The 18484-nt window shown below is 38.6% G+C and overlaps 1 protein-coding gene across 4 annotated transcripts in view; it reads right to left on the reverse strand.

The window, feature by feature from the left end:
• Positions 1-18484, reverse strand: part of R3HDM1 (R3H domain containing 1) — a 179911-nt gene that overhangs the window by 7047 nt on the left and 154380 nt on the right. For all 4 annotated transcript variants that reach the window (XM_029224875.1, XM_029224878.1, XM_029224877.1 and 1 more), the window contains 3 exons: positions 8206-8309; positions 5969-6141; positions 101-245 (listed from right to left, as the gene is read on the reverse strand). In XM_029224875.1, coding sequence (XP_029080708.1) covers positions 101-245; positions 5969-6141; positions 8206-8309 — 422 coding nt within the window. The remainder of the gene's footprint in view (positions 1-100; positions 246-5968; positions 6142-8205; positions 8310-18484) is intronic.

An 18484-nucleotide genomic window follows, 5' to 3' on the forward strand; every position in this document is an offset into this window, starting at 1 on the left:
TGGAATAATGAAAGGTAGTGGTACCAAGTAAATCACAAAGTGACTGGGAATGGATGTCCTAAAATTCTCTGAGGCTGTGACTAGCTTTGTGCACACTTACCTTGCCCAGGGACAAAGGGTCTAGAGAACTGGGGTATGATGGAAAGTGGCGGTCCAGAGGGACGGACAGTTTTCAGGGTAGACAGCTGAGCTGGTGATGGCGACTGAGCTGGTGAAATAATGGGACTACTGAGTTGAGGACTGTGCTGCAATTATATCAAGAAAAAAGGTCAGCATTTTAGGCTTTTTGCAAATTTCCTTTTGGACAGAAATTTTTACTCTTTCTGATTACAGATATGTACTTGTTACACCACTGCAATAGGTACTTTGTTATTAAAAAAGTTAAAACAGTATAGAAATTTATAATTTCCAGTCCCCAAGGATAAACACTGGTAAACTGTTTCCATGCACATGCATCCATACATCTGTTTTACAAAAATGGAAACAGACTATACATCCTATTTCTGAATCTTGCTTTTGTACCTTTACAATAATATTGTAGATACTTTTCCATCAGAGAATATACACATCTACTTCATTCTTTTTTTCATATTAACTGTTTATTTTAAGCTTCATCCTTAAAACAGTTGCAAAAATAGTCCAAAAAATTTCAGGTTTCCCAAATGTTAATATTTTATTATATTTGCTTTCTCTCTATATATATAGTTACTTCTTTTCTGAACTATTAGAGAAACAGTTGCTCACGATACCACTCTATTTCCAACATAATTAGTGTCTATTTCCTAAAAACAAGGACATTTTCTTAAATAAATAACCACAGTGAATTATCAAAATCAGGTGACTAATGACATAATATCACATAATTGATATAATTTATTCAAATTTTGCCAACTGTCCCACTAAGGTACTTTATAGCAGAAGAAAAAAAGAAAAACTTCTTCCTTCTAGTACAGAATCCACTGTAGAATCAACTGCTGCATTTAATTGTCTTGTCTCTTTAACCTTCTTCACCTAGAAGAGTCTGTCTTTCTTCTCTCTCATGATTTTGACATTTTGAAGATCAGTTTCTGAAGGTCACTCTGAAGACCAGTTATTTTGTAGAATGGCTCTCAACTTGGGTTTGCCTACTATTTCCTCATCAAAAAGCTTATGGTATACATTTGGGGAAGGGAATTCCAGAGAAGTGATGTTGTGTCCTTCTCAATGCATCCTGTGAGAAGGTACATGCCATCCATTTGTCACCACAGTACTGGTGATGTTTCTTTTGACTGCTTGGTTAAGGTGGTGTCTGCCAGGTTTCTCCATTGTCAAGTTACTATTTTTTCCTTTCTAGTTATAAATGTCTCGTGGGGAGATCATAATATCTCTGAACAGAGACAATTTTACTTCTTCATTTCCAACTGGGACACATTTTATTTCTTTTTCTTACCTAATTGCATTGCCTAGAACCTCCAGTACAATCTTAGTTGGTGAAGATACTTCATATGATATTTACCTTTTAAAATCTGTTAAGGCTTGGGGACTTCCCTGGTGGCGCAGTGGTTAATCTGCCTGCCAATGCGGGGGACACGGGTTCCAGCCTTGGTCCAGGAAGATCCCACATGCCGCGAAGCAACTAAGCCTGTGCGCCACAACTACGGAGCCTGTGCTCTAAAGCCTGTGAGCCATAACTACTGATTCCGTGTGCCACAACTACTGAAGCCCGCATGCCAAGAGCCCACGCTCCACAACAAGAGAAGCCATAGCAGTGAAAAGCCTGTGTACTGCAATGAAGAGGAGCAACCACTTGCTGCAACTAGAGAAAGCCTGCACACAGCAACAAAGACCCAATGCAGCCGTAAATAAATAAATTAATTAAAATAAATAAATAAAATCTGTTAAGGCTTTACATGTGGCCTAACAATAAAGTCTATCCAAGAAGATGTGCAGTGTGCACCTAAGAGGAATGTATATGCTGTTGTTGTCAGGTAGTCTGTGTATGTTTGTTAGATCTAGTTGGTCACTGTGTTTAAGCTAATTTTTTACTTATCTTCTGTCTGGTTGTTCCATCCATTATTGAGAGTAGGGTATTATGTCTCCAACTATTAATGTAGAACTGTCTATTTCTCCCTTCAATTGTGTCAGTTTTTGCTTCATATATTTTGATGGTCTGTAATTAGGTGTGTAAGAGTTTAGAATTGTTATATCTTCTTGCTGTATTGAACCTTTTATTAATATATAATATTCTTTGTATCTTGTAAAGTTCTTGGATCTGATATTAGCATAACCACCTCTGCTCTCTTTTGGTTATGATTTGCATGAAGTATCTTTTTTCATCCTTTTACTTTCAATCTATTTGTGTCTTTGGATCTAAAGTGAGTCTCTTGTAGACAGCATATAGTTAGATCAAGTGTTTTTATCCATTCAGCCAATCTGTCTTTTGAATGAAGATTTTAATCCATTTCCATTTAAAGCAATTACCAATCAAGGGGGATTTAATTTTATCATTTTGCTATTTGTTTTCTGTATGTCTTATTGCTTTTTGTCCTTCATTTCCTGCACTACTGTCTTCTTTTGTGTTTGCTTGATTTTTTTTGTACTGAAATGTTAAAATTCCCTTCTCATTTCCTTTGGTATACATTCCATAGCGTTTTTCCTTCGTGGTTACCTTGGGGATTACACCTAACATCCAAAAGTTAAATATAATGCTCAAATTTGAATTTATACTAGCTTAACTTCAATAACATACAAAAACTGTGTTCCTCTGTCTCTACCCCCTTTGGTTGCTGATGTCACAAAATTACATCTTTATACTCTATGTGCCCCCAAACAAACTTATAATTCATTTTTTTTTTTTGGCCGCACTGCATGGCACGCAGGATCTTGGTTCTCTGACCAGGGATCGAACCTGTGCCCCTTGCAGTGGAGGCGCAGAGTCTTAACCACTGGACTGCCAGCGAAGTCCCAAACTTATAATTCTTTTAAGTGCATTAGTCTCTTAAATTATGTAGAAAACAAAATGGGGAGTTAGAAATCAAAGTTATAACAACACTGTCTTTGAGATAATAATTGTTTAAAAAATATTAATCTCTTAATTCATGCAGAAAGCAAAAAGTGGAATTATAAACCATTGGAACAATATTATTAGCTTTTATAATTGCCCATGTACTTAACTGAGAGCTTTTTCCCCCATATGGCTTCATGTTACTGTTTAGCATATTTTCATTTCACTCTGCGGGACTCCTTTGAGAACTTCTGGCAGGGCAAGTCTCAAATTTTGTTATCTAGGAATTCTTAATTTCTCCCTCACTTTTGAAGGGCAGTTTTTTTTTTTTTTAAATAAATTTATTTATTTATTTTTGGCTGCATTGGGTCTTCATTGCTGCACATGGGCTTTCTCTAATGCCAGTGAGTGGGGGCTACTCTTTGTTGTGGTGCGCAGGGTGCGCGGGCTTCAGTAGTTGTGGCTTGCAGGCTCAGCAGTTGTGGCTCGCGGGCTCTAGAGCACAGGCTCAGCAGTTGTGGTGCATGGGCTTAGTTGCTCTGCGGCAGGTGGGATCTTCCCGGACCAGGGATTGAACACGTGTCTTCTGCATTGGCAGGTGGATTCTTAACCACTGCGCCACCAGGGAAGGCCCTGAAGGACAGTTTTGCTAGATATAGGATTCTTGGTGGACGGTTTTTCTTCTTGTAGCACTTTGAATATATCGGCCTGTTGCCTCCAGTCTCCAAAGTTTCTGATGAGAGATCTGCTGATAATCTTTTTGACGATCCCTTATATGTGATGAGTTGTTTCTTTCTTGCTGCTTTTAATATCCTGTCTTTGCCTTTCTAAAAATTGATTACAGTATGTCTCAGTGTGCATCTCTGAGTTCACCTTACTTGGAGTTTGTTGAGCTGCTTGATGCTTACATTCATGTCTTTTATCAAATTTGAGAAGTTTTCAGCCATTATTTCTTCAAATATTCTCTCTGTCCCCTTCTCTCTTCTCCTTCTGAGATACCCACAGTGTTGGTCCACTTGATGGTGTTCCATAGGTTCCTTAGGCTCTGTTCACTTTTCTTCATTCTTTTTTGTCTGTTCCTCAGACTCTAACCATTTACATTGTCCTATCTTCAAGTTCTCTGATTCCTTCTTTTGCCTGCTCAAATTTACCAATGAATTCCTTTAGTGTATTTTTTCATTTTAGTCATTGTATTTTCAGCTCTAGAATTTTTCCTAAATGGCACAGAAATTTATTTAATAATTTACTCACTACTGAATATCAGCTATTTTCAGATTTTCAGTGTTACGACAGAGAAGAAAGAAATATCCTTGCAAACATATTCTTGCATGTTTGTTCCACAATTTTTACTAGACAAAGTTCTAGAAGTGAATTTCTAGAATCAGAGGCCTTCCACATTTTGAAAAATGTTACTAAACTGCACTCCAAAAAGAGTTGCATCAATCAATTTACCAAGAGTCACAAGAGAGTTTACAACTGGATATATTTGCCAACACTGCAAATTAATAGTCTTCCTAAATATCCCAATTATACAGATAAAAAAACTATTTTTATATTTTTATCTCTTTAATGGCCACTGGCCATTTATAGTTTGTGAGCCAGCCTATAAGTGACCGTTGCCTTTTTTATTTTGATATGATTTTGTCACGTGCATTGACAATTTTTTTTACTTTGTCTTTAAAAAAAAATTAAAAACCTTTCAATGTTGTAAACAAACTTTCAAGTATATAAAAACTTTCAAGTATATAAAAGTATATACTCATCATAGACAGATAAGTATAACAAATTTCCATATACTCATCATCCAGCTTTGATTGTGATATCCCCTTTTTTTCTTACTAGACAATTTAAAGGAAATCTCAGATTATCACAGCATTTCACTTGTAAATATTTCAGTATATAAATATTTCTATCTAACAGATAAGAACTATTACAAAAAACCCACCTTTATCACACTAACAAAATTAACATATTTAACTGTCCACTTTTTGCCCCAAAATGTCTTTTGGCTGTTCAGTATCCAAGGAAGATCGCCATATATTGCATCTGATTGTTATAACTCTTAAGTCTCTTTTAATCTACAACAGACTCATCCTTCATTTAAAAATGCCATTTATTTGTTAAAGAAATAGGCCAATTTATCCAATAAAATATTCCACTGTACATATAAATTGCTTTATATTTTCTTCCTTTATTTTCTGTAAATTAACAGCTAGACTTAGAGAGGCTTGATCAGACTCAGGTTCAATATATATATATTTTTTGGCTGCACTGCACGGCTTATGGGATCTTAGTTCCCCGACCAGGGATCAAACCCGTGCCCCCAGCAATGGAAGCTCAGAGTCCTAACCACTAGACGGCCAGAAAATTCCCAGGTTCAATAGTTTTGACAAGAGTATATCATAGGTGATGCTTCTAAACCACATTAGGAAGCAAATAATGTTTGGTTGGCCCAATTTAATTGATGCTACAATTGAACAGTTGCTTCAAGTGCTGTCTGCCTAATCTACCCATTTTAAAGTTCCCCATAAATCGTTTCCTAATGTTTCTGGCATTTGCTGATGATGTTTCCCTGTTCATTACTTTAACAGGATTCCAAAATAGTGATTTTTAAATTCTATCATTGCTTTTAAATTTATTAGTTGTATTTCTTCTATGATGAAGAGCATTCCCTCATCAACTTTCTGGCTACAGTAAAATACAGTTCAGATGGGAAAGGTAGGATAACAGCTTAATTCATTTTCTTTACCAAATTTCAGATCTAGTTTATCTTCTGAATTTTTAAATTAAAAAAATTTAAATTATGCAAACGTTGGGAAACATATTTAAATATTGAAATAAACTGTCTGGATATAGAGAATGTTCAAACTTCTTTACTAATTTGTTTGAGAAGATTTCAAATTCGGCATCAAGTCTTATAGGTTGGTCAATCTTATGTACCTAAATATTGAAAGTTTTAAAATTATAATAAAAGAAGCATCTTACCTGAACAATATTGTCTATACTGCTAAATTCCACACACTTCTGTCCTCTCTGGTGATCACAGTAATATTTGTTTTGCTTCCACAGTGGGGGTGAATGGGCACGAGACTGTGGATTGTTTGGTACACTGAGCTGCATCATCACCATTCCGCCACCAGCTGGTGGAGGTGGCACAGCTGAAAATCAGAATCAGGACACTGCAATTAGCAAACTTTAGCAAATAGCTGGTATCTTTAAACACCAAGATAATGGCAATAATTTTACATCTCTGAAAAAAATTTTACTGCTATTTATGCAAGCCAGATTTAAACTCTAATGCTTATACCACATACAAGTGCTGTGTTTAAAAAGACATTGAAATTGGCTCTGTAGACCTAAACATCTCACTTAACCTCAACATCGTAAGTCAGGAAAGTCCAATTATCTACAACAAGACCTAGTATAGAGTAGGACAATTGCGACATGATCTACAAAAGTGCTTAATTTTTAAAATAAATTCATTTTCAAACGAGCATTATTCTAAATACATAAAGGAACACTCTGAGAAAAATTAGTATCCTATAGAAATTTTGACATACAGAGAAAAGTCGTCTTTTGAGTGAATCGGTCTCATGCGGTGGGAAAAAGTTTGGGATACAGGAATCAGAAAGCACAATTTCAGGGCCCTGAAATGTCCTATAACTCTGGGGAAATTATTTTTCCTCTTTTATCGTATTTTCTCGTCTGAAAAAGGCTAGGAAGACCTCCTTGGCTGACTTTAAAGAGTTATAATAATCGTATGCATGTACAAACACTGCTAGCTGTACAGTAGCTGTGGACTACAATATCTACCTTCTTATCTGATTTATTCCTGCCATGGCACTGGTACTGCAGCACTACTAGTATTCGGAATGTAACTCTGCCACTCACCACTTCAGTGTAAGGTAAGGTGCCCTGTGCCCCACCTCCAGGGCCACTGTTTGCATTGCAGTAATCGTAATGTAGTTTCCAATTCCCCGGAAATTGCACCACCCTGACCTGGCTAGGCACACCACAGAAGGGCTGACTGCTTAGGAACATCTCAAGGTTCTCGTTGGCCACAGCAGCCCATGCTGATGCAGCCACTATTAGTCATGTATCATTTATTGTTTCTCTGCTTCTTTGAGATTACATATGTCAACAGATCATTACAATAAAATATGATAAAGGATTGTTTAAGACACTATGGAAGCAGAGAAAATGAAGCAACAAACTCTGTTTTAAGGACTGAGGAAGGCTTTGCAGAAGAGGTGATTTCTGAGTCAAACTTCAAGGATAAGCAGGATTTTGGCAAACTGGATGGCGGACAGGCATTCCAGGTGGAGGGAAGAACAGGTACACAAGTATCTTTGGCATGAAAGAGCATAGTATATTCTACAAATAGAGTTCTGTATGACTTGAGCATATACGTATAAATAGAAGGCTTAATTGCTAGGGAGTGTAGATGGAGAATCTATGCAAATTTTTAATTCAGAGGAATGACATGAAGAGACATCTGTTTCAGGACAGTGATCCTTGAACTGTGTATATATGTGTGCATGTGTTGTGGAGGAGGAAAGCTGGACATGGGGCAACATGAAATAAGCAAAACACGTAAGAAATTACTGTGAAGACATGAAAAGAACTGACCAAAAGTAGAGGCAGTGAGGAAGGAAAGACGGTACCAGCTTTGAGGAAATGGTGAAGCCTGAGTGTGAAAGGGGAGAACGGAAGAGAGTTATAATTTTGTCATTTGTATTGGACCCTAGATAGAAGGTGAGGAAAGGGAGGCAGGAAGAGGGAGAAATATTAAATCTAGTGCCCCTGACACATCCCTGAGTAGGAATGTCCAGCAGGCAGGTTGGCTATGTGGTCTTGTCTTGGCAGAAAGAAAATTTGGGAGACACTGGCAAAAAGCCGTTGTTGAAACCGAGGAAGTGGTTGGACTTCCGAGGAAGAAGCTGAAGAGTAATGAGAGAAAGTATCCCAGAGAACATCAATACTTATGAGGCAGGCAGGAAGGAGAGCCTGAGGAGGAGAATCGGAGAGCAGCGGCAGTGGTAGCAGGGGAGAAGGAAGAAGTGGGCGGAACCTGTTAGCTCTGATTTCTCATGGCACCCTGCATACTCTGGGTACATCTCAGCACCTAACAAGTTGAAAACCTTTATCTAGAAATGTCCAAAGAATTTATTTCTCAAATGGACAAACCATTGCCTTCTTTTTTTCCAACTGTCTATTCATACCTGCACACTGGTGGCCTTGAAGCTGCTGGGAATTGCATGGTGAAGTAGTTCGAGGCAACTGTACTTGTTCTGATCCTGGAGGTTGCAAGTAACCTACTGAGGAGCTATGGGGGAAAAAAAATCAAACATACACAAAAACACAGCACAATGAGATGGAGATGACTGTAAAGATTCTTTGAATGAACAGTCCTATAAATTTATTTAAATAAAATTATTTTTCAAGTAGGTCAGCTTAGTAAAAGTCAAAACTAACTCTTTTCTAAACTGAGAGCTATAAATAATTACTTTTTGGATAAAAATCACCTTGTTTTTGACAATAACACAGATTTTAAAAAATAACTCCTGATTTCATTGCTCTTATTCTTTTATGACTTATTCTAAATATGATTTTTGTACTGTTCAAATAATTATTTTAAAAAGAAGAAAAATAACTCACTAATTTTACAGAATAAAAAGGTACTTTATTTGGATCTCACTAAGCTATACTTTAGAAGAGAGAATATGCAGTTAGACAATGATGAGACTCAGAAAAAAATACGTTATTCCCTAAAAAATGTGCTATCTAAGGACATAAGGTACTATCTAAGGAATAAAATAAACAATAGAACATGATTCTGACATATTCTAATAGAAATACTGACAAAAATAGAAGGCTGTTATTGTAAAACCATTAAGCTATTACTGTATTTTTCAATGGTTAGTCTTTGAGAATCAAACTAATATGGGATTTGTCATAATATGTCTTTAAAGTTTTCTCCATTTAGCAATTTCAAGAAAATAGTGAAAATCATAGAGCAATACTGTGAATTCTTTCTGAGAATTCTCAAGGAATCAGAAATCTTAATTTATTATAAAACCCTGTTACCACCCTTTTTTAATCATTTAAATCAACTTTCTTTACATGGTATTTTATTTCTTAATCTAGCTTTAACAACTTTTTGCATTTACATCTCACATAACTGCATCAAAGATACTACATTAGATCCAAGTACTGAATTACAGAAAATACAGGGAGACATGTTAAACAACACCATGATGACACAATCAGTCAAATCCAGACTCTGGGACTCTCTACAAGACAAATGTGTGAAAACATAAGCAGTACTTGTGAGGTAGCTGGTAATACAAAGACCAACTGGATATTGGATATAATTAAGAAATTAACTGTTAAATTTTTTAGAATGTGAAACAGTACTATTAAGTTAGGTAGGTTTAAAAAAACCTTTTAGGGATACCTATACTGAAATACTCGTGAATGAAAATAATATGATACCTGGGTTTATTTCAAAATAATATGGGAGGAGGATGAAATAGAAGTTTAAATGAAAACAGATTAGTCATTAGTTGATAAATGTACAAGCTAAGTGATGGGTACATGGGGGTTCAGTACACTTCTGTTTACAATTATGTATATTTAAAAATGTCTGTAGGGACTTCCCTGGTGGTCCAGTGGTAAAGAATCCGCCTTCCAATGTAGGGTGCGTGGGTTTGATCGCCGGTCCGGGAACTAAGATCTCACATGCTGTGGGGCAACTAAGCCCGTGCGCCTCAACGAGAGAGCCCAAGTGCTGCAGACTACAGAACCCACGTGCTCTGGAGCCCTTGCGCCACAACTACAGAGCCCACGTGCCCTGGAGTCTGCATGCCACAACTAGAGAGAGAAAACCGCACACCACAACTGGAGAGAAGCCCAGGTGCCACAGCTAGAGAGAAGTCCACATGCTGCAAAAATGAGCCTGTGCACCACAACCAAAAAAAAAGAAAGAAAAAAAGATCCTGTACACCACAACAAAGACCCGAGGCAGCCAAAGGAAAAAAAAAAAAAAGGGACTTCCCTGGTAGCGCAGTGGTGAAGAATCTGCCTGCCAATGCAGGGGACATGGGTTCGATCCCTGGTACGGGAGGATCCCACATGCCTCAGAGCAACTAAGCCCGAGCGCCACAACTACTGAGCCCGCACGCCTAGACCCCATGCTCCACAACAAGAGAAACCACTGCAATGAGAAGCCTGCACACCGCAACGAAGAGCAGCCTTCGCTTGCTGCAACTAGAGAAACCCCGCACACAGCAACGAAGACCCAACACAGCCAGAAATAAATAAATTTATTAAAAACAAACAGACAGGGCTTCCCTGGTGGCACAGTGGTTGAGGGTCCACCTGCCAATGCAGGGGACGCGGGTTCGTGCCCTGGTCCGGGAGGATCCCCCATGCCGTGGAGCGGCTGGGCCCATGAGCCATGGCCGCTGGGCCTGCGCATCCGGAGCCTGTGCTCCGTAACGAGAGAGGCCACAGCGGTGAGGGGCCCGCGCACCGAAGAAAAACAAAAACAAAAAAATCCAAACAAACAAAAACATTAAAAAAATGTACCAAGGACCTTAAAAACAGTCATATCTTATGATTTATTAATCCCACTCTAAAGACCCTATAAAAATGAAGAAATTCAAGTTGCTCACCAGGGTTAATAAATTATTGTATATTCATAAAATCAAACATTAAAAATTATATTTACAAAGAAATTTTTAATGACGTGAAAAACCCTACACCACACAAACAAAAAATATCCAATAGTATCACAACTATGTTAAAACTACATACAAAGACTTCCTTGGTGGTGCAGTGGTTAAGAATCCGCCTGCCAATGCAGGGGGACATGGGTTTGAGCCCTGATCCGGGAAGATCCCACATGCCGCGCAGCAACTAAGCCCGTGTACCACAACTACTGAGCCCGCGTGCCACAGCTACTGAAGCCCGTGTGCCTAGAGCCCGTGCTCTGCAACAACAGAAGCTACCACAATGAGAAGCCCGTGCACTGCAACAAAGAGTAGACCCGCTTGCCGCAACTAGAGAAAGCCTGCGTGCAGCAACAAAGACCCAACACAGCCAAAAATAAATACATAAATAAATTTATTTTAAAAAACCAAAAAAACTACATACGAAAAGAAAAAAGATTGAGAGAATAATATGAACGTGAGAGTAGCAGTTAACTTTTCCAAAAATGCACACATGCATTTAATAATTCTAATCACTAAAAATACCCTATGAAAACTGCCTGAAAAGTTCAACTTTTAAATGCTGTATCAGGGATTTAATATCAACTAATAATCTGAATCTCCTTCAGAAGTCTTCAGAAGTCACAGTATGCCCTGTGAAGACAATTACACTGATCTTCTGAAATATTAAGTCACCTTCAATTCATTTGAGGGGTAGACTTCAGTCAGGTTTGCTGTCTCTGGAAGAAAATGTTAGCTTTCTGCCTTATAAGCTCTTGGCAATTCAAGGTGACTTCTACCTTATGTATTTTTGTGATGAGGATATCTAGCTAGGACAATATAAACAAACCCTCAACCAATTAGAATTTGACCAAACTATATGCTCAATTAATGAAAATAAATGCCAAATAAAACTTTTATTGTACAATATTTGGAGTTTTCCTTACATGCAAATGGCCAATTTTTCTAGGCTTTCTGGTTAAATGTTTATATTCCTAGAAGTATTCATTTATAGCTCACCTATTTCCAATGTGAAAGATTGAAAAAAAACTGAGTATACTAAAAATAGAGAAGAGAAAACACTTAAAAGCAAAACAGAAATGGTGTAGGGACATCTGGGATAAGACTGTTGTGTTCACTGAGAACCGAATCTACTTTGTGTTTCCCGGCAGCTAAGACAAGTTGGTGAACCCGGAGGATACTAAGACTCTGCCAGGAAGATAAAGGAAGCAAACATTTAAGCCTCTGGCAGACGCTGGGTTACAGGCATATCATAATTGTATTCTATGTTGAATTTAAAGCAAGTAGTTAATTCTAGAGGAATTTAGTCCTTTGATAGAAGACATGAAACGCAGTTCATAACTTTACCAGGAAACTGAGAAGCTGAGGGGGAAATCTTGCCTGAAGAGAGGATTACTTCCTGTTAAAAAATAGGTAGGATGTAGAATTACTTGCAGTAAGGGCTAACACTTTCCTTAAAATGAACTTTGTAGTTTTCAAGTACTTGAATGAGACCCAAGGGTCTGCACTGCACATTTCACATAAAAGATGCCTTTGGCTTGAGAAATATAAGGGTAGCTATTATCAAACACAATCAACCACAAAGATATCTGTGGTGCTCCTGGGAGAATGACTGAATTTGAGAAGGGCCATACTCTAACCACCCCACTAGTATAAACTGGTTATTATCAAGCAGCTCTGTCAGTGCAGAGCTAACGGATATATCACTTTAGTAGCTCACTGAAGTGGTAGCAAACATTCACCAAACAGTAATTTTAGCTTTAGTATAGCTGATCCTAAGGTGCTCTTTTTAACAATTACTTAGCTGCTTATTAAGTCTGTGAGACCGTAAAATTGTCACTGGCACTGAGGACGATGCTTGTATGCCTGTGTGATACAGCTGAAGAACAGGTATCCCATTCCTCAAACAGCTTCATAAAATCTTTTAAATATAATTTCAAAAGACAGGATGCCAGAACAGTATAATTTCTTCTTTTTTGAATCAAATTTCACCAATTAGAGACTGACTTCTGGCATGACAGCATGAGTTTACCGATCTGCTCTCCCCACTGAAAGTGGTGAAAGCTATAAAAAAGCAACCATTGAAACCCTATGGAAATGATCCTAAGGATGAAGAGCAAACTAGAAACATCTATTCAAGAACATGTATGAAAACTCAGTAAGAAAAGTGAGTTTGGGGCTTTCCTGGTGGCGCAGTGGTTGGGAGTCCGCCTGCCGATGCAGGGGACATGGGTTCGTGCCCTGGTCCAGGAAGATCCCACATGCCGCGGAGCGGCTGGGCCCATGAGCCATGGCCGCTGAGCCTGCACGTCCAGAGCCTGTGCTCCCCAACAGGAGAGGCCCGCGTACCGAAAAAAAAAAAACCAGAAACAAACACGAAAAGTGAGTTTGATATTTGAACCAATACTACTCCTTCCTACGCCTCCCAGTTTAGTGAAGTACAGACTCTACTCCAGACAGCTGTAGCCAAGAACACAGAGCTCCCTCTCCCCACAGCACCAGAGGGAGGATTTCTTCCTAGGAGGAGTGGTATGTCAGCTTTCTCATCCTGCCCTCAGGTACCTGTTGCTGAAGCTAAATCTGGGGTGAATGAACATGAGAGGCGGGAACTCCTTTCCACCCAACCTCCACTTGTACAACAGAGGGTCTACTGTGGGTGTGATATGCAGAGAATACTGGGGCCCTGGCCTGATCACCCTTGCCCCAGCTCCTGAAGTGGTGATTTTTCACACTAGGAGAGGTAAGCCAGTGATCCTAGGCTGTGGTCTCCCCACCCTCTACCAAGTGCTCAGCTCATAGGATAGAGTGTCACTTTTAGAGAAGCTAATCACTGTCCAAATCCCCAGCTTCTGAGCCCTGGCTCAGAGATTTTTCTGGGGAGAAAAGAGGCTATAAAACAGCACCTAATGTATTCTCCAAAGAACTGTCTTTTTAAAAATTTATTTATTCATTTATTATTTTTGGCTGCGTTGGGTCTTCATTGCTGTGCATGGGCTTTCTCTAGCTGCGGCGAGCGGGGGCTACTCTTCGTTGTGGTGCATGGGCTTCTCATTGAGGTGGCTTTTCTTGTTGCGGAGCACAGGCTCTAGGCGCACAGGCTTCAGTAGTCGTGGTATGCGGGCTCAGTAGTTGTGGCTTGTGGGCTCTAGAGTGCAGCCTCAGTAGTTGTGCACACGGGCTTAGTTGCTCTGCAGCATGTGGGATCTTCCTGGACCAGGGCTGGAACCCGTGTCCCCTGCATTGGCAGGCGGATTCTTAACCATTGCGCCACCAGGGAAGCCCTCCAGCTTTTGTTCGTTTGTTTGTTTTTGCGGTAGGCGGGCCTCTCACTGCCGTGGCCTCCCCCGCTGCGGAGCACAGGCTCCGGACGCGCAGGCTCAGTGGCCATGGCTCATGGGCCCCGCCGCTCCGCGGCATGTGGGATCCTCCCGGACTGGGGCACGAACCCACGTCCGCTGTATCGGCAGGCGGACTCCCAACCACTGCGCCACCCGGGAAGCCCTCCAGCTTTTATTAATTACAAATAATACTGCAGTGAACACCTTTAGCATTATCTTTGCACCTTTGTGCTGGTATTTCAACCAGATAAATTTCTAGAAATAGAACTACTGGATTAAAGGCGGATTCTTAACCACTGCACCACCACGAAAGCCCCAAAAGAACTGTCTTTAATTGCAACAGAGTGGGACGAAGTTCAAGCCTACAGGTGCTTTCAGAACAGTGATGATTGTGGTAAAGACAACTGGGAAGAGATTCAAGATTCAGGCTAAACTGTAGGCTTGCTAGTTTGCAAGAGGGAAACAGGTAAAAAGACAGCAGGAATGAGCCTTCCTTATGTCAGAATAAAAATCAAATATTGACTACAGAAACTTTTTCTTCAAAGGAGACAGATTTTGATTGAATTACTTTGTAGAGCAATTTATGAGTCAGTGCATTATTGAAAACAACAGAATAATCAGCTAGCAGTTAGTGGATGTTGTCAAGGAAAAAGAGAAATAGAGTCCAACCGAAACCACTGTGATTCCAGGATGACTGTGAGAATACCCAAAATAGTTTTCCCTGCTTGAGGAAAAAAATCAGAGGCTGAACATTTGCTGGTGGTGGGAGGTTTAAATAGACTTCATTAAAATAATCCAGTCAGTCACTAAACAAATTAACAAGTGAACAACAATAACCAGACCTGCTACAATACATTATCTAAGATGTCTAATTAAAAAAAAAAATTACAAAGCATGAAAATAAACAGTAAGGTGTAACCCATACTTTGGATGCAAGCAGGGAACAGAAACTGCCTGTGAGAAAGAACAGATTTTTCACATTTATCAGAAAGGCCGTAAAGTAGCCATTACAGACATGTTCACAAAACCAAAGGAAACCATGCATAAGGAAGTAAAGAAGGAATGGTGACAAGGTTGCATTAACAAACAGAGAATATTGGGACTTCCCTGGCGGCACAGTGGTTAAGAATCCACCTGCCAATGCAGGGGACACGGGTTCGAGCCCTGGTGGAGGAAGACAGATTAAAAGAGATTATATAAGTTAAAGAACAGAGAGAAAAAGGAACACAGAAAAAAGAGCTTCAGAGAAATGTGGGGTGTTGTTAAACAAACCTACACATGTATAATGGGATTATCAGAGAGGAGAGAAAGCAGCAGAAATGACATTCCAAGAAATAATGGCTGAAAACATCCCAAATTTATTGAAAAACAATAACCTACTCATCCAGAAACCTCAACAAACTCTAAGCAGAATAAATGCAGAGATCCAAAGAGATACCATAGTAAAAATGCTGAAAGTCAAAGACACACAGCAAGAGAAAAATGACTAGTTACTTATAATGTAACCCCAGTAAGATTAACAGCTAACTTCCCAGCAGACAAGATGAAGGTCAGAAGGCAGTGGGAAAACATATTCAAAATGGTCAAGGGAAAAACCTGTTAACAAAGATTCCTATATCCAGCAAAGCTATTTTTCAAAATGATGGCAAAACTAAGACTTTCCTTAGTAAATACAAACTGTGAATTTGTTGATGGCAACAGGCACTAATTAGAACAAACACAAGAAGATAAAGAGTACAGTATTATGGACTGAATGCTTGCATCCCTCCCAAATTCATATGTTGAAACCCTAACCTCAATGTAATGGTATTTGAAGATGGGGCCATGAAGAGGTAACTAGGTTAGATGACGTCATGTGGGTGGAGCCCTGGTCCAATGAGATTAGTGCTCTTACAAGAAAAGACATCAGAGAACTTGCTCTTCCTCTGCTTGCACAGGCTGAAGAAAGGCCAAATGAGCCCACAATGAGAAGGTGGCCATCTGCAAACCAAGGGGAGAAGCCTCACCAGATATCAACCCTGCTGGTACCTTGATCTTGGATTTCCAGTCTCCAGAACAGTGAGAAAATAAATTTCTGTTGTTTATGCCACCCAGTCGTTATGGCAGCCTGAGCAAACTAAAACAACCAAGAACAGGTAATTATGTAATTGGAAAGACTGTAGAAATGCATATTTTCCCTCCTTTCTTCTGATTTTAGAGGCAAGTGTATAAAATAATATGTATATAATATAATGTTGGGCCTATAACATATACAAATGTAACATATTTGCCAATAATAGCATGAAGGATGTGGGTGGGAACAAAGCTGTATGGGCTAAGGAAATGCCTACTGATGGTAAGGTAATAGTTATAACAATGTATTGTGTTTGTAATATTAATATAATATGTATAACAAGAATACGAGAAAAAAGGGGGGAAGAGAATAGAGCAGTGTAGCAGTAACTTTTCTTTATATCACTAGAATTAAACTAGTGTAAATCAGAAGCTGACTTGGATAAGTTAAGATATATACGGTAAATCCTAGAAAAACCACTAAAAAAACCCTCTAGAAAAGTAAAATAGAAAGAAAGAAATTAAAATGCTACATTAGGAAATATTCATTTAATGCAAGAGAAAGCAGGAAAAGGAAGAATAAAAAAACAAACACAGGAGATAGAAAACAAAAAGCAAAATGGCAGACATAAGCCAAGTACATTAATAATAACATTAAATGTGAATGGATTAAATGATTCCATCAAAAGACAGAGATTGTCAGGATAAAAAATGATCCAACTATATGCTGTCTACAGGAGACACAAAGGCTGAAAATAACAGGATGGTAAAAGATATATCACACAAACAGTAACCACAAGAAAGCTGGTATGTCTATATTAATATCCGACAAAACAGACTTTAAAACAAAAACTGTATGAGATAAAGAAAGCATTTCATAGTGAAAAAGGGTCAGGGAAATATAATAGTTGTAAACGTATCAGCTCCTAGTAAAGGAGCACCAAAATACATGAAACACACACTGAAAAGAATGTAAGGAGAAATATACAATTCAATGATAGTAGCTGGAGATTTCAACACTCCACTTGCCTTTTTTTTGGCTGCACCGTGTGGCTCGTGGGATCTTAGTTCCCAGACCAGGGATTGAACCCAGGCCCACGGCAGTGAAAGCAGGGAGTCCTAACCACTGGACTGCCAGGGAATTCCCAACACTCTGCTTTCGATAATGAATAGAACAACAATACAGCAGATCAACAAGGAACAGAAAACCTGGATAACACTATAAACTAATTAGACCTAAGAGACATCTACAGAACACTCCATCCAACAATAACAGAATATACAATCTTTTCAAGTGTACGTGGAATATTCTCCCGATAGACCATATGCTGGGCCATAAAATAAACCTCAGTAAATTTAAAAGGATAGAAATAAGACAAAGTATGTTCTCCAACCACAATGGAATGAAATTAGAAATAAACAGCAGGAAAAAACTTGGGACACACACAAGTAAGTAGAAATTAAACACCACAATACTATGTTACCAATAGGTCAAAGAAGAAATCAAAATAGAAACCAGAAAATACTTTAGGATGAACGAAGATGAAGATACAACATGCCAAATCTTATGGAATGCCACTAAAGCAGTGCTTTGAGGGAAACTTATAGCTGTAAATGCCAATATTAAAAAAGAAGAAAGATCTCAGATCAATAACCTACACTTCCATCTTAAGACATTGGGTAGAGGGCTGGGGGCAGATCACCAAACCAAAAGCAAGCCAAAGGAAGTAAATAAGAAAGATTACAGTGGGAATAAACAAAATAGAGAACAGGAAAACAAGATGAAAATCAGTAAAACCCAAAAGCTGAAAAGATCAACAAAATTGACAACTTTTTGTTAAACTGACCAAGAAAAAAAGAGAGAAAACTCAAATTACCAGAATCAGAAATGAAGAGGGGAGATTACTAGACTACAGAAATAAAAAGGATAATAAAATAGTATGCAAAATTGTATACCAAGAAAGTAGATCAAATTCCCAGAAATATACCAACTGCCAAAACGAACTCAAGTAGAAACAGATAATCAGAATGGATCTATAACAAATGAAGAGATTGAAGTAGTAATCATAAAACAACTTACACACACACACACACACACACACACACAAGCCCCTGCATAGAAGGTTTCACCACTGAATTCTATCAAACATTTAAAGAAAAATTAACAATAATTTTTCATAAACTCTTCCAAAAAACATAGAAAAGAACACTTCCCAACTCATTCTATATTACCCTAATACTAAAACCAGACAAAGGCACCACAAGACCACAAACCAATATCTCTTATGAATATAAATGCTAAAATCTGACCAAGTGTGATTTATCTCAGGAATGCCAGGGTCATTTAATATCTGAAAACCAATTAATGTAATACATTA

This window comes from Monodon monoceros, unplaced genomic scaffold (assembly GCF_005190385.1).
Source record: "Monodon monoceros isolate NGI ecotype Baffin Bay Population unplaced genomic scaffold, NGI_Narwhal_1 Super_Scaffold_16, whole genome shotgun sequence".
NCBI lineage: Eukaryota > Metazoa > Chordata > Mammalia > Artiodactyla > Monodontidae > Monodon > Monodon monoceros.